Genomic DNA, 22,339 nt, shown 5'->3' with positions numbered 1-22,339 from the left:
CCTCTCCATCATGACTGCTTTGCCCAGGGCTGCTGACTCAGAAAGGCAAGGGCCAGGAGGCATGAGGAAGGCAGCAAATCCTTGTCTGTGGAGCACAAGAGTTTGTTACAAGGTCCCAGCTCCCATCCCAGCTACAGAACCTGCAGTAGGAGACTCTCCTTAAAGGAATGGGATGTGAGAGACCCCCGAGATGATGCCACAGCAACCAGGAGAAGTCACACGTGACCCAGCTGGAAAATCTTCCCTACGAAATACTGTTGAAGGACAAGCCCTCTACATCCCCCAACATATTTCTTACCTGCTACTCCCTGGAGCATCAGCAGCAGAAAAGCACAGAGGAGAGGCAGGATCCGCATGGCTGAGAGCTGCTGGCGGGTTCACAGCTCTGGGGAGAAGAGAAAGGAGGCAGAGATGATCAGTAGGGTCCTTGTCTGTGTGTCGTGTAGCACAAGGACAGGACTGAGGAGAGGGGACAGCCTGCCCAGGAGCAGATGTGACCAGGAGGATGTGCTTGGCAGCCCAGGAATAAGAGCTTCCCACAGCCTTTTGGATCTCAGCAGCAGAATGGTGGCAGCCTTTGCTTGGGATGTCCCTTGGGATGGCTGACACCTCAAAATGTCCAGCCTAAAAGCTCCTTTTCCTGTTTCTCCCCCTGCCAGAGAAAAAGAAGCATCAGCTTCCTCTTCTGACACCTCTGAGAAGGATTCTCAGGCCTCCAGCCCAGGCTCTTGTGTCATCCCACCTTGCGTAAGGGCCATCCAGGCTGTGGTTTGCTGGACATGTCTTAGGACACACTGCATCCCTGTTCGTTAGACCTTGGCAGGCAATCTGCTTTCACAACACAAAGGAGCTCTGTATTCCTCCCCCTGAGTGAAGCGTGCTCTCAATGCTTCGCTTGAAAATAACTGGGAGGATGCCACATGGGATGACATCTCCGTCCAACTGGCAACCCCATGAATGACAGCCTTTAATTGTGACTTTGTTGTGTTTAGAGTTTGCTGTTTGTAACCCTTTATTGGCTCTCCACGTATTGCTGGTGCCATCTTCACATACTTTTTCAGCCTTGTGGCAGACTTATTGAGCATACACGTGTATGTGTATATATGTTAAAAGCACACCATGCATAATGCATATTTGCTGAATTCTACATGAATATATCTTTTATCCAAACTCCTCAGCACAGAATCATGGAATGGATTGGGATGGAAAGGACCTTAAGATCATCAAGTTCCAACCCTCCTGCCGTATTTCATATGCTCTCTCATATTTCATTGCTCTTTCCTGCTCTGATTTCTCTCTCCAGTGAGGGAAATTGCGCAAAGTATGTGCAGGTCTGTCTCCATGGGGATCACGTGGCAGTCAGTGCTACTCTGCCATGGTGGTCAGGGCACTCAGGACAGCTTCTTATTAACTCCACCACCCCAAAACAGAGCTATTTTATGTGTTACAGAGCAGCAACACAGAGATGTAGTTAACTGCCACCTTAACGAAGCTCCATGAGGAGCCGGACCACCAGATGCACTGCTTCCAACCGATCACCTCCTGTGGCTCTTAATGCCATGACAGCTCAGCAGATATGAAATGGGTCAAAGCTTTTTCCCTTTTTCTGTCTGTCCACACCAGGCAGCCATGTCTGAACAAAAGTACCATGGAAATAAGAGACCCAGGCAGTGCTGTGAGCACTGCTGTGCCCCCAGTAAGGTGCTGGGAGCATCTGTCTCCTCCAGTGAAACTTCATGTGCAAAGAGGACTGCTGGGGGAACTGGGGTGAGCAGATCTGTTCTTCATGCCTCTGTGTTATGAACCAGTGTCCTCTATCAGACCTGTGCAGAGAGACAGGGACTGTGCTGGAAGAGTGACCTTGGGGAATACTGTTGGGGAGTGTAGCAGAGTCCTAGGGGCACACACTGTGATTCTGTATGACCAGCCATTTTCACCCAGGCTTGATGTGCATCTGAAAGGAGATTTAGCTGCTACATACCTTGCATATATGGTCATGGCATGGACAGTCCCACTCTACCACTTCTGATGCTATCTGTCTGGTATTTCCCATTCCAGTCTCTCTACCTCCTGGTGAGAGCTGTGAGATGAATTCAGACATACATAGACTGATGGGGAGATGAAATTGGGGTAAGAAGCAAGAGGTGCAGCATGGATCGTAGTAATGAGCTGTCAGACTGTATTTTACTGTAAGCTGGCTCTTGAAGCCATTCCCCTGTGATAAATGCAAGGGCAGCTATTTGTGGCGGTGAGTGAACAGCGTGCTGATACAGCATGATGATACAGCATGATGCTGGCTACTGACACTGGCTTATCTCCAGAGCCGAATCTAAAATAACAAGGGCTGAATGCTCCCTGCAAAGTCCTCAGACCTTGAGTAAAACATCTTGTGCCATTCCAGTTTGTGAAAGAAACACTCACCGACCATGGGTTGTGCAAAACTTCTTAGGACATCAACTGTAAAATGCTGGTTTGGTTCCACTTGGCAACTTCCTCACGTCTCCATCCAGGGCAATCCCTGCAAGGTGGCTGTTGGCCTGGTTTCCTGCCCTTCTCAAGGCTGTGGTTTCAATGGTGGCAGGCTCATTTGCACAAACATCTGCTTTGAAGGGAGGCCAGGTGCTCTGCAACTAATGGCAGACTCGAGGCTTCAAGTCAGCTGCTTGTGTGTAGCACTTGGGTTGGTTGTTTCTCTTACAAGCCAACCATTACTGCTCCTACCTTTGCTGAGCATTCATGAGTGCTACACTTCACACAGACCATGTGAAAGCTGAGGTCAGCTCCCACTGCTGTTGATAGATACAGGTATTCCCTTTACCCACAACAATGTCCCATAAGAGCAGCTATCTCAGGCTGGTCATGTTTACTATTAAATTCCCTCTGCTTGTGGGAAAGGGTGGTTACATCCAGACTGATGTGCCAGAAAGGTTATTCTGGCACAGTGCTCGTTGGCCTTGGCTCCATCCCTGGCAATAGCTGGACAGAACTTCCAGGGATGGATTCCCTGGCAGTGCTCAAGGCCAGGTTGGACTGGGCTTGGAGTAACCTGGTCTAGTGAGAATTGTCCCTGGCCATGGCAGGGGGGTGGAACTGGATGAGCTTCAGGGTCCCTTCCAACCCAAACCATTCTGTGATTCTATGACTCAGGAGACAGTGTGAGCACATGGAACAGGCTGAGGTTGCCCTGCTTCGGAGGCTGGGTTTGACTGTACATGCATGAGCTCTGCCCTTATAGATAGTCTCAGGGCATAAAACCATTTACTGGTCACAGCCATGAAGGCTAATTTGTCTGCAGAAGGATGCTCCTGACCATGCAGGAGCAGCTCCAGAGACAGGAGCTCACTGAGCAGCCGTCCCCTTCTGATTTTTCTATTGGGGCTCAGGAGAGGACAGGAGAAACCTCTTGCAAGAGGAAGGATTGAAGTAGCAGGAATGTTAACCTTTAGTACATGTTGTCTAATTGCCTCAAGCCATGTCTTAGGTCTAACTGTGATCTCCTCATTTGCTACTGCAACAGATATACAGTTTGCAGATTTATTTCAAATTTATGACAGTCAGAATAACCAAAGGTAAAACCAGGCTTCAAATTTGAAAATGGGGTCACCTGCTTGCTTTTGTGCTGCTCAGTGTGCCCTTATTTGCTCCTATAATGACACAGGATGCTGTTACCAGATCTGAAAGCAAGAGGTGGGAACCCACTTTTCAGAGCAGAAGTGCTATGAAGCACCACACTGGAGAAGACTTATATGTTTCATATAGAAATGGTCACTAACCCCAGCTTTGGTCACAGCAGGGGACTCCAAGCTCCACCTGATTTCAGAATTCTTGTTCAAATTCCTAAAGGAAAATAACACTTCTAGAGAAATGAATGACACCACCACACATGGCAGCCACACAGCCTCCCCAGTTCTTGCTTTATTGAAAGAATAATGGTGAATAATGGCCAGTACAATGGTTCCCTGAGTCCAGCGGTGTAAAAAGCGATCGTCTCCATATCACTGGAGATCCTCTGCAAGTAGCCACACTACAACCTACACAAAGGAAAGAATATTTCAGGGTTTTCATGCTTGCGTCAATGGGGAAAATCAATCCACATTAATATGAATTAACTGAAAATTTAGGAAGTAATCTTTGCCCCAGTTAAATCCTAAACTCACCATCTACAGCAAGAATGTCCCAAACGACATACTCCCAGGTAAATGTTGCCCCGAGGGCATATCCCGGGGTAGCAGAAAGTCCCACGATATCCACATCGCATAAAAGGTCCTGTAGGTTTTGCAAAGCCTGTAAAAAGCAGGACACAGTTGTTTCTGTTGGGATTTTGCATTTTTCTAATTCCCATGAGCTGACACCATGGCAAAATGGTGCCCAAAGTCATGGCAGTCCTAATGCAACCCTCGGAGGAGGAGGGTTGAAAACCACACAAATGCCATAATTCCTTCTTGAGATATAAGAACTGTGTTTCCAAGCCTAGGAACCCTTAGGAAGTCATATTTTAGGGACAGACACCAGAAACCTGATAGAAAACAGTAAGTAGACACTTAACCAGCTCTTAAAGTCTTACAAGTCACAGTTAAGGAGAGATGCACAAGCTCAGCTGAGAGACTGCCACTTCTAGGGCAAAAAGATGAGGATTTCTGTGCATCTGGATTTCCATAGATTTGTCCTATTTTCCTCCTTACAAATTTCACCCATGTCTCAAAAACAGGTCCTGGTGTCTGGCAGTCTATGTAGATGGCGCCAGTACATGGATAAGTTCAACAATGCATGTAGAATAACCACTTCCATGCCACTAAAGACAACATGACAGGTGTTGTCCTCTTGGTCTGAGGCTGAGCAGCATGGCATTGCTCTGTTCTACATGGCTAAATTTTCACCCTCTTTTAATTCCCCCATTAAAATAGGATATCCACATTCAAAGCGCCTTTTAGGAATGGCCACGAGCCTGTGCTATTCCCAGAACAGGTTTTATCCATGAAAGTGCTAGTTGTCAGCAGTGAAAATTACCCGAGGGAGCTGCCTTCTAATTAGGCAGCATGTTGCCTGTTTGGTTGATTCATAAAGATGCAGCCTGGCTTGCTGATGCGTTCTGGATGCACCTGATTGACTGCACATGAACCAGTTAATTCCAGTTTCACAGCTCATGCATCCAACCCCAGTCCAGCACATCCAGGAAGTGCAGAGCTTGTTCCAGCAAAGAGACCCTGAATATTATGTATGTACATATGCATCCCTGGTGTGTTAGATTCACAGCACGTGAGTGGTGTGGTGCATACACACACAGCAGTACCCAGAAAATTCCAGGCAGGAATAAAGGAGTGCAGGGAAGGGTGAATAAAACTCTTCTGGTCCCAAACTGTCTGTCTGTGGGGCATTGAAGAGCACTCTCAGCTCTCAGAAACACTTTCTAACAGATACATTTCTTGCTGTAGTATACTCAGAAGGTAGGTCCTTCTGAAACAGCCCAAATGTTCCCTGTGTGTGTCTGTAGGTGAAATAAGGACATAAAACAGGCCAAGGGAACACTTTGCCCAGTGTCCTGCCTATGAGAACTTCAATAAGCAGAAGCCCAGGTAACAATAAAACCAGGCAAGCATATATGACATTTCTCCCACATTCTGGTCTGCAGTTCATCACAGTATCTTCCCATCCTTAATCCCCCAGAGGGCACTTTCCATCCTCTTCCCATAGACATCAACACCAAGCCTCCACTTGGCTGTGCATGCAGTGCCCTGCACTGTAGATATCCCATTTTAGGGATGGTGTTTAAACGCAGGCCCTTTTTCTGGACAATAAGGAGGGTTTTGTGTTCCAGACTTCTTAGCACCTCCCGAACAGGCACAGCCTTACACCACCAGTTACTGTTGCACAGGTTTCTCCCCCAAGAGAAAGCCACAAGTAGCATTTCAACCATAACTCATGATCTTCTGCTTGCTCACCCCAAGTACAAGGTTCTGAAGCAAAGGCTGTTTGGAGAGCATGGGACCTACTCTTTTTCTGTGTGGCTTAAGAACAGCTGACTATAAGTGTTTGTTGTAAGGTGACCCAGAGACCAAGTGTAAGAGTCTGCAAGCTTCAATTGGGAAAACACTGGTGCTGAATGGTAATTTTAGGGGTATCCCTAGTGCTTTCAACTCAGACTGGATTTTCAGATATGTAGCAAAGGCACTGAATTGAAGTTGGGCGAAACACTGGTTGAAGTGTTTGCCTGCTAATTTCATCCATCATCTATAATCTGCCAACAAGTTTTGATGATCTGTGTGAAGATTCTCTGCAGAAGGCAGCTTGGCCACTTGCAGAGCTTTATAAGACACCAGTGCCTCCTTCTATATAGCCCCTCCTCTTCATTTAAACCTTACCTGCAGCTCCGTAAAACACCACCAAGAGGAGAGCAAAGAGGAAGGAAAGGATTTTCATGGCAGAGGGTGGACTGGGAGCTTCTGTAACTACAGACAAAGGAGACCAAGATGTTAGTAAGAGGGTTGTCTCTGCACAATCAGAGGGTTGAGAAGTGACATACAGAAATGTTCCTCAAGATCAGACGTTATCTAGAAGTGGTATTACATACTTTCTTCATAATAATGTCTATTGTTCCAAGGGTTCCATAGGAATGGCACAGGAAGAAACTTCCTTATAGAGAAATAAAATTTTATATACCTTTTGAATTAACATATTAATTAACCAGGTATTTTTCCCTGATTGCTTGATACTTGGCAATGCATTGCAATAAGTTTTATTTGCCCTATGGAAGTTAAAGCAGTTAATTGATAAAGAAAAATTAAGACAATTTTTGCTATATTTATACAAAACAACATGATGTGTGTTCTGAAGCTTTTCTACTAAAAAGGCAAGAAAAGTTCCTTCACAATTAAGTGCCATTCTTGCATAGAGGCTGTTGCTTTTCCTTCACCTCAAGAATTACATGATTTCCAGGATACACTTCCAAGTTTGTGCATTTCCTCTCAGCTCTTCTCCTGCAGCCAACAGAAACCCTTCTCCATTACCGATCTTTGAATTCTCTAGAACTGACTCTTGATAGACCAGAGTCACTGCACAGTTAAGGCTATAACAGTGAAGCATAACTATACATGAATGATATAAAGTCTCCAGCCCATTTAAGAAGGAGAGAACTTTTAAGAAAGGCTCAATAATGAGATTTCAGTTGTTACCAGGTCAGAGGAAGCTCTAGGTAGAACAGCCCTTGGATCAGTGTCAGCCACACAGATGCATTAAGATGAAAGAGCAGAACTTGGCTTTATGCTGTTTCTGGAGGATGGTGAAGGATGCTTGATGTTCAGAGCCTTCTGGTGGCCAATCAGACAATCTCCACAGCTTCAGGGAGTATCGGGGAGGTCCAATGAAACCTCTCTGTTACTGTCCTGCTGTGAGGAACCGAAGTATTTCTTTCAAAACATTGCAGCATCGCCTCGGGAAATGCGTTGGGCTGCACATAAACTGCCTTGGGCCACCTCCATTTGTGCAATGTGCTTGGCCACAGCAGCTCCCTCAAGGTTTCTGTGCCATATAGAGCATATTGAGATGATCTCCTAGGCAGAAGTTCTTCCTTTTGAGGGTGGTGAGGCCCTGGCACAGGCTGCCCAGAGAAGCTGTGGCTGCCCCATCCCTGGCAGTGTTCAAGGCCAGGTTGAATGGGGCTTGGAGCAACCTGGTCTAGTGGAAGGTGTCCCTGACCGTGGCAGGGGGTTGGAACTGGATGAGCTTTAAGGTCCTTTCTAGCCCGAACCAGTCTGTGATTCTATAACATTATACTTATAACCTTTCTAAAAAGGAAAAAGGGAAAAGGTGTTTTTTTTTGGTTTCTGTTTTTTGGTTTTTTTTTCTTTTTAACTTTTGCAACACTTTCAGTACTAACTTCCTGCACCATATATAAGACAATTTAAAAAATATCTATTTATGAAAACAATTACTCAAACCACCCCAATGATAAGGTGTTTTAAATCTTTGCATTGGGTTTGTATGGCAAGGTCTCGGACATGAGCAGGAGTTTACATTTATTCTTCTGTAGCTTCTGCTGCCGTTCATCTACCTTCTGAAGGAGACGCTGGAGCAAGAGGTGCTATCTATCTTCCCTATTTCAAGGACTAGACAATAAGGGGTGTCATGTGCTTGGATGCTCCCAATTCCATATGCCTGGAAAGGACCGCAAGGCTATGCCAGCTTGCCTCAGTTAGTTTGAGGGGTCACATAATGCTGCTTAAGCAAATTGGTGCCACCAGGCTGAGACACACAGGGACAAAAGATAGAAAAGGCAGTTTTTAGGTGCCTCATGGGACCCCAAAGAAGTGTGTCTGGCACAGTGCTGCAAATGCACCTCTTCCATGTTCTGCGATGCCGGTAGGCAGAGCCTGACAACCAGTTCAGAGGCAGATACAGATGTTGTGCAATCCTTCATTAGAGGAGATGATAGATCTGTCCCTGCTGTCTTACAGCACAGCCTTCTGGACCAATGTGATATTGCCAGAGTCAAGGAGAAAGCAGTCTGTGCTGTAGTGGATCTGTGGCATGTTTTCTAGCACGCATCTCAGGTAGAAAAGAGAAGAAAGCCTCCTTCTGCCTGACATGTCTGGTGCCCAGCAGGATTAGACCCTGGGACCTTTTGGAAATGGGCTATCAAGAAGAGGAAGGCTGGAAGATCAGCTCTGTTTCCTCTTGCTGAGTCTTTCCATGCTCAGCCATGGATGGATTCTGATCTTCACAATGTCAGAAGTTGGTGCAATGATTTCAGCAGAGTTCCTTCTGATTTACACCTCTCAGCACAGCGAGGAGCAGAACAGAGTCTTAAATTGCAGAAGACATTGCCCTGGTTACATTTGCCATTTTAGCTTGAATACATTTGGTCATGATTTCTCTCTAAATGCAGAGGTATTTATAGACCTCTAGGCTGTGATTCTAACCTAGGCATGGTTAAAGCTTTCTTCAGTGTCTGTCCTGTGCTGCTGTAATTCCTGCACCTCCAAGAGCATGAAGGTCTTGTAAGTGGTGACCCTGTCAACACTCAGGTGTTGCAGCTGGCAAAACAGGGGCTTATTGGGGTAATAGTTCTGCAAAGCAGAATTAGCATGTTGCTGCTGGCCTAGCTCCAGACACTGAGAACCCTCTGTTGCCTGTCTCTGTGTCATGGTTTAAACCCAGTCAGGCAACTTGTTCACTCACTCCCAGTGAGTGGTGCCGAGCTGACAACAATCGAGGGCTGCCCCCCCCACCGGGGCTCTCCCCTTCCCCGCTCCCAGAGGAATGGGGAGGAGGATCGAAAGCGTGCAACTCCTACGGGTTGAGACAAGAGCAGTCCAGCAACCAATGTACAACACAAATCACCACCGCTACTATCAACTACAACAATGATAAGGGAAAATAACAAGGGAAGAGAATACGATACCACCGGCCAAGAAAACGAGTTCCACCCGGAAGCCCGTGTCCTTCCGGGTAACTCCCAGTCACCCCCCACCCCGGCCATGACGTGCTGTGGTATGGAATACCTCCCCGGCTAGCCCGGGTCAGGCCCCCATCTCTGCTTCCTCCCGGCTTCCCCTCCTCCCTGGCAGAGCATGAGCCTCACAAAGTCCTTGGTCAGGGTAAACATCACTTAGCAACAACCGAAAACATCGACTTCACCAACACTGTTCTCAGGCTGGAAGTCAAAACACAGCACTGTACCAGCTACCACAAAGGAAAAAAAAACATGACTGCTACTGCTGAACCCAGGACATTATCCACCCCTTATTCCATACCATTCACGTCGTGCTCAGATCCCACATTTTCAATACACCATCGCTCTCCCATATATATACATCCATATACATACAGACCAAGAGGAAAAGATCATTTTCTTAGTGCATGGACCAATCCCTATTGCCGCCGGTGTACTGTTGTGATCGCAATTGGCACATGTTGTTCTTCAACTTTCAGCAACCCCACAGCAGAGGGATCTTCTGAGAGACCAGGCAAGGTGGACAGCTGCTCAATTTCCTCAGTCTCCAAAGCAGCAATACCAAAAGCCCACCGGTACCCTTTTGGGTCTTTGAAGTACCCTCTCTTGAGGTAGTCTATGCCGAGAATGCATGGAGCCTCTGGACCAGTCACAATAGCGTGCTTTTGCCATTCCCTCCCAGTCAGGCTGATTTCAGCCTCCAGCATGTTGCCATGATTTGTCCATCTCTGGTATGGCCAGAATGACCACACACCTCATTTAAGTGTTTTACTAATTCTTCTGGATTTTGCAGTTGTTCGGTAGTGAAATTCCAAAGTACTGGAGGGGCCCACTGACCTAGATACTTGCCCATACTATCCCACACACCCTGCCACTCATGGCTGTCCAGCCTCAGGGAAAATCTCTTGGTCCTCCTACATCGTTGTTTGACCCCAGACAAGACCCAAACCTGAATCTGCTTAACTCTTGAAATCAGTAGTGGGCAAAACACACTCTGTATGCGTGTTAGCATGGTGATTCCCATCACCATCAGCAAACAAGTCTCAACAGCATTAAAAGGCCATTCAAAAAATTCAAAACTCTCAAATGTAAATGGTCTGGGGGGACGACTGGGAGGGTAAAAGGATGTCTCCTTCACAGGTTGAGCACCTGAGAAGGAGAAAAAAGATGTGTAATTGCTAAGCACCTCCATCATATACCTCCCAAAGTATAAAGGTGGTGACCACACTGGGAACATAAGCCAGATCAGTTTCATGATCAATGATTCTATTGTATTACAAGTCATTACCATAAAGTACAATGAGACAAAAACCTTAGCCCAAGCCCCACACTTGAAAAACACTAATACAGCAAATACCGGATGGACGTAAGATACGATATACTGAAACTGTGAGATCAAGAGGAACAACCTTGAGAGCCAATAAATCAGCATTGTGACAAGTGACTATCAATCCAGTCAGATCTGTTCTTATCTCAACCCCTCGTGCCCCACGTTGGGCGCCAAAAGAACTGTCGTGGTTTAAACGCAGTCAGGTAACTTGTTCACTCTCCCAGTGAGTGGTGCCGAGCTGACAACAATCGAGGTCCGTGTCCGTCTCCCCCCGCACCGGGGCTCTCCCCTTCCCCACTGCCAGAGGAATGGGGAGGAGGATCGAAAGCGTGCAACTCCTACGGGTTGAGACAAGAACAGTCCAGCAACAAATCACCACCGCTACTATCAACTACAACAATGATAAGAGAAAATAACAAGGGAAGAGAATACGATACCACCGGCCAAGAAAACGAGTCCCACCCAGAAGCCCATGTCCTTCCGGGTAACTCCCAGTTACCCCCCCTGGGCATGACGTGCTGTGGTATGGAATACCTCCCTGGCTAGCCCGGGTCAGGCACCCCATCTCTGCTTCCTCCCGGCTTCTCCTCCTCCCTGGCAGGTGAGGGTAAACATCACTTAGCAACAACCGAAAACATCTGCTTCACCAACACTGTTCCCAGGCTGGAAGTCAAAACACAGCACTGCACCAGCTACCACAAAGGAAAAACATGACTGCTACTGCTGAACCCATGAACTCTGGATGCTGTTTTTCCTTCTTTGCAACCCCTTTCCATGCCTTCCTCTGCTTCTCTTTGCCTTCTCTTTCCATGCTTTCCTTGCTGTTCAGGGAGGGCTTGTGATCCTGGCTACTATCTATGGGCCAGGTGTCCCATTTTGCCCCAGCATCCATAATTGCAAAATCAGGGATGTTGCAGGGGAGGTCCTTGCCCGTCCTTTCAATTCCCATATAACAACCTGCTGTCCGTGACTTTGTCTAACCCCTTTTGGACCTGCTGGTGCCTACCTCCACAGCCTTCTGTGCCAGCAACATCCAGAAATGCTGAGCCCATGCTCAGCAACTGGATTTTTATTATAGCCTTCACTATTTCGCCATGGACAGAAGAGTGTACAGCATACCACCCCTACGTGTCCTACTCCTTTCTTACCAAGGACTTCCCCCACGGCTTCCTGCTTTCCATGCATTTACAGACATTCCTACTATTGGTTCAGCTGCCTGTTGCAAAGGGATCTTCCCTTTTTAGCCCTCTTTCTTACTTGAATCCAACCTGCAGCATTTTATGGGAGCTGGTTTTATGGGAGTTGCCGTTCTCCTCTTCCAGCTGCTTGTTCATCCCTGAGCTCTTCCCTGCGAGAGCCTCCCTTGACTTGCCCTCCATGCCTTGCAGGGATTTTTCTTAGGACTCTTTGTTTTCTTTTCCAGTCAAAGCAAATATTTCACTGAGATTCCCAGCGCAGCTTTTTTAACAGCTCTCAGACTGCCTCAGGCTTCTCACTCCTCTGCGCTGCTGCTTTTTGGTTCACATGTTGAATGTATTTGGTCCCACAGCATGGTTAAGCCTAATAATATGGTGGTCACTTTTACAGGGCAGCTCTCACAGACAGCTTCTGAATTAGTTCCTTTGCCCCACCAGGACCAAAGCCAGGAAGGCAGCTCTTCTTGTGGGTGCCAGGAATAGTAGTTCTGAGAATCACCTTTTTACTGCAACAAAAGATTTGATCTCTGCCATCTCCTAATGCCATCCACAATCACCCCTCAGCATTGCTCTGCTACACAACCTCGAGCAGAGCTGCAGAAGATGTGACCCACTATCTGCTATTTGAGTCCATCAGGGTGGGACTATTGTTTAAATCATTCTCTAAGTTGTGAAGTATTTACAGCTATGGTGTGTATTAAAACACAGTTGAAACAAGTGCACACAGGTTGAAACAAGTCAACACACGAGGGCCAGCAGGGTCTGTGTGATGTCATTAGTAGGCAAACTAAGACCCACTTTGCCTTTACTACCTCCTGTCCTATTCACGGGGCAGTGCTTAAGGGTGCGCTGTTGTGCAGGTTGTTTTGAGGCTCCTCATTGTTCCTATCCACTGGATGAGTGAAGCATGGGTTATTCAGCTCCCCAGTCTTGCTGGGCATCACTAAGCCTCAGATTGTGAACCCCCATCAAATGAAGAAGGCATTTCCAATATATATGTATATGTGTGTGTGTGTATACACACATATATATATCATGAATATATATCATAAATATAAATACTGTCAGTATATCCCTGACTCTTACATTGTCCATCTTTCCTATGGACTGAATGTTCCTGGGATCTGTGAAGAAGAGATTTTTCAATGCCTGCCCCATGATAGCCATGACATAGCTATTCACATTTCTGGAATGTGGTGGTCAGCAGTCATGCTCTACACCAAAGGATCAACTGTCCCCCAGTTGCTGGTCACAATTAAGAATGATTTTGGATACTATTTTGCTAATGATGCCCGCATTTATTATCAAAGGGGATAAACAATTTAGGATGTCAGAGCACAACTCCCAAGACCTTTCTCTTTCTCCTGGCTGTGGGTAACCAGGAAGCAATGATCTTGCTGACACTTCCCCATTTGGCACCCAGTTTCTTCTGGGGTGCAATGATTATACAACCACCTAATTGCAATGATTATACAACCACCAAGGAGTCTGACTTATTAATCCTGAAAGCCAGCCCCATGACAGAGTCACTGCAACTTCTTGGCATACCATCAAACAGCTTTTTGCTGTTATTATTCCTTATTCCTGAACTGAAAGTGTTAAAATTAATCTTAGATGGAAGAACGTGGCTTAATTATAACAGCAGGTACCTTCTGTCTGCTTGGCTACCTCGGAGGGTGGTGCAAGCCTCAGTTCACGAGCACAAAGGACTTTCAAATCACTAGTTGGAAGGAGTGATTAAGGTTCAAATACACCTTTGGGCTTGGGGAGCTTGATGATTATTAATGATATATTTCTTTGGCAGTGGCAATGTGCCATGCAAAGTCAGCTGCAGTGCATTTGCAGGACTAGCTGTGCCTGCGGGAGCTGCTACACCAAAAGCAGCACAGATGTCTGATGAGATTCTTAATCCATGTTGCTGGGCCAAACAAGTCTGAGCTCCCTAACTGCAGGAGAGGGAAGGATGTTGTGAGGGACTGTGTCAAAGGCTTTACAGAAGTCCAGGTAGACAATATCTGTAGCAATGTACTGGGAACCTATAGAGAAACTGAGCTTTCATATTTCAAACTGTCTCTGCTCCAGGACTCAGCTGAATGGGTGAGAAATGTCACTTCTGTCAAGCAGTGGAGTCCAGGCTTTGCTCCAAGGTTTGCAAAGAACTTGATAAACTTCCCACAAACCAACAGTAAATGTGTGGAAGCCACCAAGCACATGTACATCCCTACAGCCCGGCTGATGGACAAAGCTTTGGGAGAGTCCTGCACGATTTTGCAAAAGCAGTGACAAAACCTCACATGATATTGGGACCTAATTCAACGTTCAAGGCCAGGATGGATGGGGCTTGGAGCAACCTGGTCTAGTGGAAGGTGTCCCCGCCTATGGCAGGGCTTGGAACTGGATGAGCTTAAGGTCCCTTCTAACCCAAACCATTCTGCTATTCCATGGTTCTAATTAAAAACCCCTTCAGGACCTTTCCTGGAGCGAATTGCTGTGGGTTTGCTTGCTAAAAGACATGGACTCTGCAATGCCAAAGGCGGGGGAAAAAAGCAGACAGGAGACCTCTCTGCACACGCAAGGGCAACTGCAGCCGCTCAAGTCGGGATCACACGTCACGAAGGTTTCATCTCTTGGCTGAAGGGGAAAATAACCAGCGGAATGAATTCACGGCTCCCTGCGCATCCCGTCCGATGCCGCCTGGTGCTCAGCCCGGCGGCGAGCGCCCATCACTCGGGCACGGAGGCACCGGGGCGGGCTTGTGCAAGCGCACCGCAAGGCACAGCCACGGCGGAGCCCTGGGTCTGGCCGTAAGCCCCCACCCATCGCCCAGCAGGAGGTGCAGCGGGGCCGGGCCGGGCCGGGGCGGGCGGGAGGGGAGGGACCTGTCCCGGCGACTCCTTCCTCCTCCTCTGCCGCGGAAGGGGCGCGCGGAATGCGCGGGGCCTTCTCGGGGCTCTGCTTGGCGCAGCTGGCGGCGGCGCGCGTGAGTGAGCGCGCAGGATGCGCGGGGGGGGGGGGGGCGAAGGGCTGCGCGAGGCTGCGCACACGCGGATGGGGGTGCGCGGTTCTCCGCTGGGGTCTCTCGGGCTGCATCGCCCCGAGCGCAGGGTGTCTGCATCCGTGCAGACCCCAGCCATTGTCTGCTTTTAACTGGAAATAATTAGTGGGTTTATTATTATTATTTTAATTAATTAATTAGTCTCATGAGCCCGTCTCCAAGCGCTTTTCGTCAGAGCCCTCCCTTGGGCCGAGCCCCTCGGGGGTGATGCCTGTGCCGTAGCTGACAAGCCATCAGGAGCCAGCCGCCCCAGATAAGCAGTGACAAGGGCTGCGAACCCCTTCGCCGGCTGGGAGATGAGTTTGGGTCGGGTTATGGTTAGCACTATGCAGTTGTGGGGCATGCGTGGCTGTGGCATCCCTCAGTGGTGCCGGTTGGATGTTATCCAGGGCTCTGTGCCATCATCCACTACCTTGTCCGCGGGCAGCTGGGCTGGTTCGGTCTGACGATCGCCTGCGTGGTGCCCGGCTACGTGGCTCAGCTCCTCAGCATCCTCTGGTTCAGGGCGGATGGCCGCCCGCCCGGCTGCTGCCTCCTGGTGCTCCACCTCCTGCAGCTGGGCCTCTGGAAGCGGTGAGTGATGCTCCCCTTCAAGCCTCCCCTAACCCTGGTGCAGTCCCAAAACAGGGTGGACATCTCATCACAGGTACTCTTGCAGGTACTGGGATGTTCCGTGGATGGTGACAAAGACAGGCGGCAGTGCTGGTGCTGGGGAGGTGCTGATGCAGCACGGGGATGTGTGTGTGCTGCAGCTCCTGGAAGCCCTGCTGCAGACCCTGCCTCACCTCCTGCTGCAGGCATATACATTGTTGTGGCAGTCGACCCAGCGGGCTTCATCCCTGGTGAGTGGGGAGTTTCCAGGAGGATGCTGTGAGTTACAGAGGGGAATTGCATTTGGGTAAGGGATGTGTGTGTCCACCTGGCATAGTGCAGGGCTCCATCCAGAGGAACACTGTGAAGGGACTGAGAGCCCCCAGTGGAAAGCAAGCTGGGACAAATGTGACTTAAAGATTGCTGCAACTGAACCCGGCCAGTACAGTCAGTCACCCTCACAGGGGGTCTCCATGGCATGACAGTGCATTGGCTGGGATTGAACCCAACACATGTCCCTGTTGGTGGTCCAGCCCTAATCACAGTGCAGTGCTGAGCATGTAGGGGTTTAGGGCTGCTCTATAGACAAGCTGAACTTTCAGGTGTGCAAAGGGAGAAGTCTGGGGAGTAGAGTCACAGTGTCCACAAAGATGGCGTCAGTCTCTGGTCCTATTGCCGTGACTGGAGATGGACATGCTGTGCTGCTGCAGGGCTCTGCCCGTGGGAGAGAGCGGTCAGAGGATTTAAGCAGGCAGATGCAAAGCATGCAAAGGAGACCAGATTCAGCAGGAACTGGTTGAAATCCCCCAATGGGCAGGACAGATGTGTGTCTGGCTTGTGTCAGGGTGCTACCAGCAGCTCCATAACATTGAGATACAGTCCTACAACACAGCTGGACACCCCTCAGGGCGCCTGACTGCCCCTGTCCCCATGCAGGTGTCAGCGCAGGGCTGTCCCTGCTCCCTCTCTCCTGGGCTTTGGTCTCCTACAGCCGTTTCACCTGCCTGCTCAAACCTGGTCACCTCTGCCCACCGGCCGCAGCCATCCTCTGCCTGCTGCTCTGGAGGACAGGGATGCTGGGGACCAGGGTCCTGGCCCTGGTGCTCTTTGCCAGGCTCTATTCCTTTGGGGTTTTTGATGTGGCCGGTAAGACCTGTGACCGTCTTCCCCATGCCCCATCCCGCTGTCAGCCACAGCGGTGCCCCTGGTCCCGGAGCACCTTGCAGCATCCCCCAGGAATGGCTTTTCCCTTTCCATCCTTTCCCCTCGCAGGTGTCCACTGATTGCTGGTGTCCATCTGGCTGGTGGCCCAGCAGACAGACATCGTGGCCCAGTCCTGCCGCCGGGGGTTGTTCAATTGCCTGGTGGGAGCCGTGTACATATTCTGCTACATTAATGTCCGGCCTGGCCCCTCCAAGCACAGGGTGGGTGTGTTTTATGCAGTAAGTACCCGGGATATTTGGTATTCCACATGGACATAGTTGCTGGGGAGAAGCAATAGCTTCAGACTCTCCTTTCTCATCTCCCACATCACCACTTGATAAAACCTCAGCATTTACTGGTACTTCCACCTTGACGACCACACAGAGCATGGTGGATGTACCTTCTGCTCTGGCTTTGTTTTCTTAGCAGCCACACAGTGTCTTACTAACACCTGAGTGGCTGTGCTGCTCTGCCAGAGTTACTTTTTGTGGTAAAAAAGAAGGTCCAGACCTCACAGGAAGTTCAGTCCAGTAACCCTTATGCTTAAAGTGACAAGTTAGGTGCAAAATAAATCAGTAAAATCTAGAAACTGGGTGTTTTCTGTCATCAGAAGCATGTCTAAAGCTGTCAAAAGGAATGAAATGACAGCTCTCTTCCCTCTGCAGGTAATGCTGATGGAAAACACCCTCCTGCTGCTGTTGACCACTCGATTCCTGCAGGCAGAGCTGAGGAACAGCCTGTGCGTGACTGGAGCTGTCATGTCAGGGTCTGTAATAGGTAAGATCTGGTGGGGTTTAGAGCCTGATTTCATGTTTCAAGAGTAGCTTGAGTAAATGAGCATCATGGGTTATTTTAGCTGTATCAGAGTATTTATTTCTTCCAGCTTAAGTGTCTGAACATACTTGATAATAAATCTACCCTGAGTTTAGTTCTAAAAGCCCATCCCTGAAAAGGGAAACTTGCAGAAAGGATTGAAATGTCACCAAATGGCCCAGGTACCACTTTCAAATACAGTATGTGCAATCTTGAAGCACATCGCTGCTTTCTGGGTTCTTGGTGCTTGGGGATCAGTGCAGGCAGTGGTACAACACTCGGGATTGCTATAGGGAAAGGTTCTCATTTGAGCATATACTGATGACTTATGAAGGTGGCTTGTGACTGACGAGCCATCAATCACTGGGTATGTTTTGGAAACACACTGATGTAGGGCCATGCAGAACAACAGCAGCTTTCTCCCACCCTCTTTCCTTTCAAAGACCGGGGCCACTTGTGTAAATGGAAATGTTTCTTGTGCTCATGGGGAGGACTTTTTGGTATGATGGAGGAGGTGCTCCATACCCTGCCCATACTCTGCCTTACTCCATGCTCTGCCCATAAAGCAGGCAGCAGCTGCGGCCAGCTGGCTCATTTAATTCCCTAGAGCTTTAATGCACAACTCAGCTGAAGGAGGGGAGAGGTTGTATGATGCTTGCAAACAACCCATCAGCACTCATGTTTTCCACTGGGATGGGAGAAGAGGGGTGCTGTAATACCTACAGGATGGGCTTTGTGCGTCTCCCCAGACTGGCTATGTGCACACCAATGCTGTCCCAGAAAGGGCAACTTCAGGCTGGAAAAAGAGCAATTTCTTTGGCCTTGAGTGATTTTGGGATAGAAATAGGATAGTAATAAGAAAGTGTCTTAAAAACCTGCTGGTGTCTCATTTAATGGCTAGAGGATGGGGATGCTGTGAGATGGGAGGATTCCTGCACCACACATCTCCTCTCTGCCCTTTGCCCTGCCCACTGGTGCTCAGTGGCTACCTCACTGTGCACCCATTGGTCTGCAAATCAATCCAGATAAATTCAGTCTTGTATGAAACCGAGGAGAAACTGCAATGAGAGCATGCTCAGCGCTCCCTTTCCGGAGAGCTGCTCCTGTGGGACACTTGCATCCCTATAAAAGCATGAAAGATGTGTGTTTGGACATCTGATGCCTGGCAGCGTCTCTGGAAAGGGATCTGGAGGTGGCACCCCAATGAAACGTTGCTGAAACTCCTCCCTTGACACCCTTCTTCTCTTTTCAGGTGCCGCAGCCCTGGTGGTGTATTACAGCCTGCTCCATCCCAAGTCCGCAGAGATCTGCCAGGGCTTCCTGGAGAAAACCCGCAGTGCTGCAGCTGCCAGTGATGAGGAGGTTGCTGGAGACAGCTCCCAGGATGGGCAGAGCTTGGGAATTTCTGGAGATGGAGAGTCCTTGGGAGAGACAAGGACCAGGGCAGATCCCCCGAATGGGAACGGCTCATCGCTCCTGCAAGTCAGAGGGTGTTTGGAGGACAGCTGGACAAACCATCACCACTGGCTGCTGGTAAAGCTGGCCTTGAAGACAGGAGATACATCCATGATCAATACAGCTTTTGGAGACGGTGTCATGGGAGAGGTTTATCCTGGCACATGGATGATGGGGAAACCTGCCAGTGTTGAGCCTGAAGCAAACCTTTCCCTCCCCACAAGGGAAATCGGTCCTGCGGGTGTTGAATGGGATCTGAGTGATGGGAAATCACAGGCAGTGGGGAATGGAGGTGGCAGCAAACCCACCACCAGCACTGCGAGAACAGCACAGGAGGATGGAGCAGGGCAGGAGCCTGGTTTTCCCCCAGCCATATCCTTTCCCAGCATCTTCTCCCTGCATCTGACCAAGGGCTCTTCTGTGTATTACAGTGCAAGTGCAGGAGGCATCACATCACCCAGTGAGGGGACAGTCCCAGCTACAAGCATGGCCCTGGTGCAAGGGGACAGCAAAGCCCAGCCTCCTCCAGGGTGCCTGGGAGAAGGAGGACATGGAGAGGATTTATCCCTTGAGATGGTGACCATCAGCCCAATACTGGGCACTTGTGCCCACAAGCATCTGCAGCACAGCTCTACCCTCAGCAGCACAGGTGGCTGTGGGGTGGTGGATCAGTCCCAAAGAGTGTCATTGCCTTTGGGGCACCCATTGTGGCACACGGGGGACTGTTGCGAAGAGCAAGCTGAGGCCACGCTTCACTTCCACCCCCAAGGCTGACCCTGGGTGCCCACAGTGAGGGCTGGAGGAGATGGGAGAGGGGATGAACCAGTCTGGGTTGCTGGATTGACCTTGTAAACTCCATGCATTGTCACCTTGGGTCAGCACTGGGGTGACTGCCACGGTGATAGGGTACAGCAGGAGGCTGTGGTATGTTAATGCTGGCCATGAAGACTGTCCCCATGGTGCCCCTGGTGCTGCTGGGCAGATGGGGTGCTCCATCACTAGGACATCACCTTACCTCCTGGTGCATCTTCTACTTGCAGTTTTGGAGATTCAAAGGTCCTGAAAAACCTTAAAAGTCCAGGTTTAGGTATTTATTAAACTTACTTATGTACACTGCTAGGCAGCTAGAGCATGATGCCTTTGATATATTTGTAGCAGTGCCTTGAAGCATGTCCTTTAACAAGTGCCTATACAAGCTGCTGGCCTATCCCAGTGTGGAGATCTGGTTGCTGCCTCCAGAGCCTTCAATGCTGGCCAAAACAGGAGTCTTCTCAGGCCAAATAAGTGTCTAAAGCAGAAAAATTGACTTTTACTCTCAGATTCCATTTCTTAGGGGCAGAATAGGCCCTAAAGTAAGGCTCAGCAGTGCTTGATTTAATTTTCCCTCATCATGTTCACCTTGTGAGCTTTACCAACTCCATTTGCTGGAGCCAAATAGGATGGCAGACCCTCTTCATGCTACAGACCACAGCCTCGGGAGCCTGAACTGTAGACAAAAGCCATGTCCTGCTTTGCTCGCCTGCCACCACCCTGCTTCCTCAAGTGGCCTTTTTCTGCAGCTTCTTCCTTGCTGCAGATAATCCAGCTTTGTCTGGATGCTCCCTCTTAACTTTAGCCTCAAGCCAAATCTCAAAACACATCTATGTGCTCCTGCTCCTGTAAAATCCCCATTGCAGGCAGGGTTTATTTATATCAGGAACCAAAGTCTGATATATTCCTTATTTATATCAGGAACTAAAGACCTCAACTGGGGTCTCAGAAATAGCTCATGCTTCCAGCTGGGCTGGCTGGACAAGGGTTTGTGCCCAGGGCATGGCTTGACATGTTGTATAGGTCTGGTCAGCTGCTTCACCACCAAGCTCACGTGTACACATCTGGCTGCGTCTTCCAGCTGTTGTCCTGCTGTGGGCAGGACACTGGTGGTGCCCCAGGGCAGACGAGGCAGCAGGAAGGACAGGCATGCAAGGAATTATTAAAATGAGCTTCCATGTAACAGTCACAGCTCCAGACTGACCCAGCCTTCAAGCTCATCTGGGCACTTGCAACCCAGCTGGTGCCAGTTTCAGAGTGAAGCTGCTTTCCAACATGACAAAAGCTCCATGCCTCCACCTGGATCCCAGCACTGCCATGCTGTGGCTGTGCTTTGCTGGTCCAGAGTCCTCCTCACTATGCACATCACACACAAGGCAGCAGAGCTGCCATAGCATTATGGAGATTCTTATCTAGTTTAGTTTTTTACTTTAGATAATACATAATGATGCTTTAAAAACAAACCAGTTTTTGCTGTGTCTGTGTCTCATGTTGGGAGTGCACATAAGCATGGAGAGGTCCTCTGGACCTTGCTGTAGGGGACGTTCAACCTTGGTGTCCTGCTGCTTTGCACGCGAACCGCTGCACAGCTTCCTGGCTGGATGTGACATCCCCTCTCCTTTGCAACTCCATTTTCCTGCTTTCTTAGATTTTTTACCCATTCTAGTTCTACCCACCACAAGCTGTTTGATTGAGCAAGGGTCTTCCCTCTCTCCAGCTGAAAGTATGCAAAGAAAGAACCCAGACAGGCATGCACACAGCACTTCACATCCCTTCCTTTCTCTCTTCCCCACGCTTTTCTCCTGCAATCCCAAATTGTCAGGATTTTCAGCAGGAGGATGAAGAAGGGACCTGGGATCTCCCACATGGGAAGGCATTTCTCCCTATGGCTCCTTGCTCCTTAGCCACCAGAGGGAGATGCTGCTCAAGCCCACAAAAGCAGAAGCCTTGATCCTAGAGGCTGCTTGCCCATCCAGTGCTCAGAGGAGAGGGATGTGCAGGACTGATGCTGCTGTGGGGTATGAGCAAAATGGGGAGGGCTGGGATGCTGCCGGTATCCGAGGTGCACAGTGGGGAATGTGATGATGGCTGTGAGAGTCTCCTTTTACCACCCTAGGCACCATCAGGCTATGGGGAAAATTTGGAAACCTTAGCACTGGATGCAGCATGGGAACCTGCTGGTTTGGTAGGACTGGCTCTGGCTGTCACCACCACGGTGCTGAGTCCTGATGCTTGGCAGTGTACCCATGGAGCTCTGCACATATGCCCAAGTGGGTGACATGGTCACTGCCACGCTCTTTGTCTTCACATCAACCTGTGGGCACAGAGGTCCCACACACACTGCTCTTTGTGGAGCAAGGTGTCCTGGGCCAGTCGGAACCCAGGGTGTGAAGCTGCATAAGAAAAGGATTTGGTTCCTCCAGGTGTCCCAAATGCTT

General features: G+C 49.2%; 2 protein-coding genes across 2 annotated transcripts; one reads left to right on the top strand and one right to left on the bottom strand.

Annotated features, from left to right (window-relative positions):
* Nucleotides 1-4,153: 4,153 nt before the first annotated feature.
* Nucleotides 4,154-7,350, bottom strand: LOC133273480 (gallinacin-4-like). The gene is made up of 3 exons (XM_061461825.1): nt 7,170-7,350; nt 6,360-6,446; nt 4,154-4,284 (listed from the first exon to the last, which is right to left on the bottom strand). The coding sequence occupies exons 2-3, from the start codon at nt 6,415-6,417 to the stop codon at nt 4,154-4,156; spliced, it is 189 nt and encodes a 62-aa protein (XP_061317809.1). The 5' UTR covers nt 6,418-6,446; nt 7,170-7,350.
* Nucleotides 7,351-14,903: 7,553 nt separating this feature from the next.
* XKR5 (XK related 5) lies at nt 14,904-21,103 on the top strand. Its single transcript, XM_061461791.1, is given in 9 exon segments — nt 14,904-14,958; nt 15,419-15,602; nt 15,688-15,829; nt 15,832-15,871; nt 16,557-16,766; nt 16,893-17,062; nt 17,489-17,600; nt 18,889-19,763; nt 19,765-21,103. Coding segments are annotated over 9 exon segments (1,908 nt in total). The 3' UTR covers nt 19,885-21,103.
* The last annotated feature ends 1,236 nt before the right edge of the window (nt 21,104-22,339 follow it).

Source organism: Pezoporus flaviventris, unplaced genomic scaffold (assembly GCF_033815535.1).
Source record: "Pezoporus flaviventris isolate CSIRO_AGI_PZ_B2104156 unplaced genomic scaffold, CSIRO_AGI_Pfla_v1 ptg000031l, whole genome shotgun sequence".
In the NCBI taxonomy this organism is placed as follows: Eukaryota; Metazoa; Chordata; class Aves; order Psittaciformes; family Psittacidae; genus Pezoporus; species Pezoporus flaviventris.
This window is presented reverse-complemented; position numbering and strand designations above follow the sequence as displayed.

What these genes read in the sequence shown, in the direction of transcription:
- LOC133273480 (XM_061461825.1), bottom strand. Translation starts at nt 6,417, where the DNA reads ATGAAAATCCTTTCCTTCCTCTTTGCTCTCCTCTTGGTGGTGTTTTAC. An exon ending in GGTGTTTTACGGAGCTGCAG is followed by an intron (nt 4,285 to 6,359) that starts GTAAGGTTTAAA and finishes TGCTTTTTACAG; the next exon opens with GCTTTGCAAAACCTACAGGA.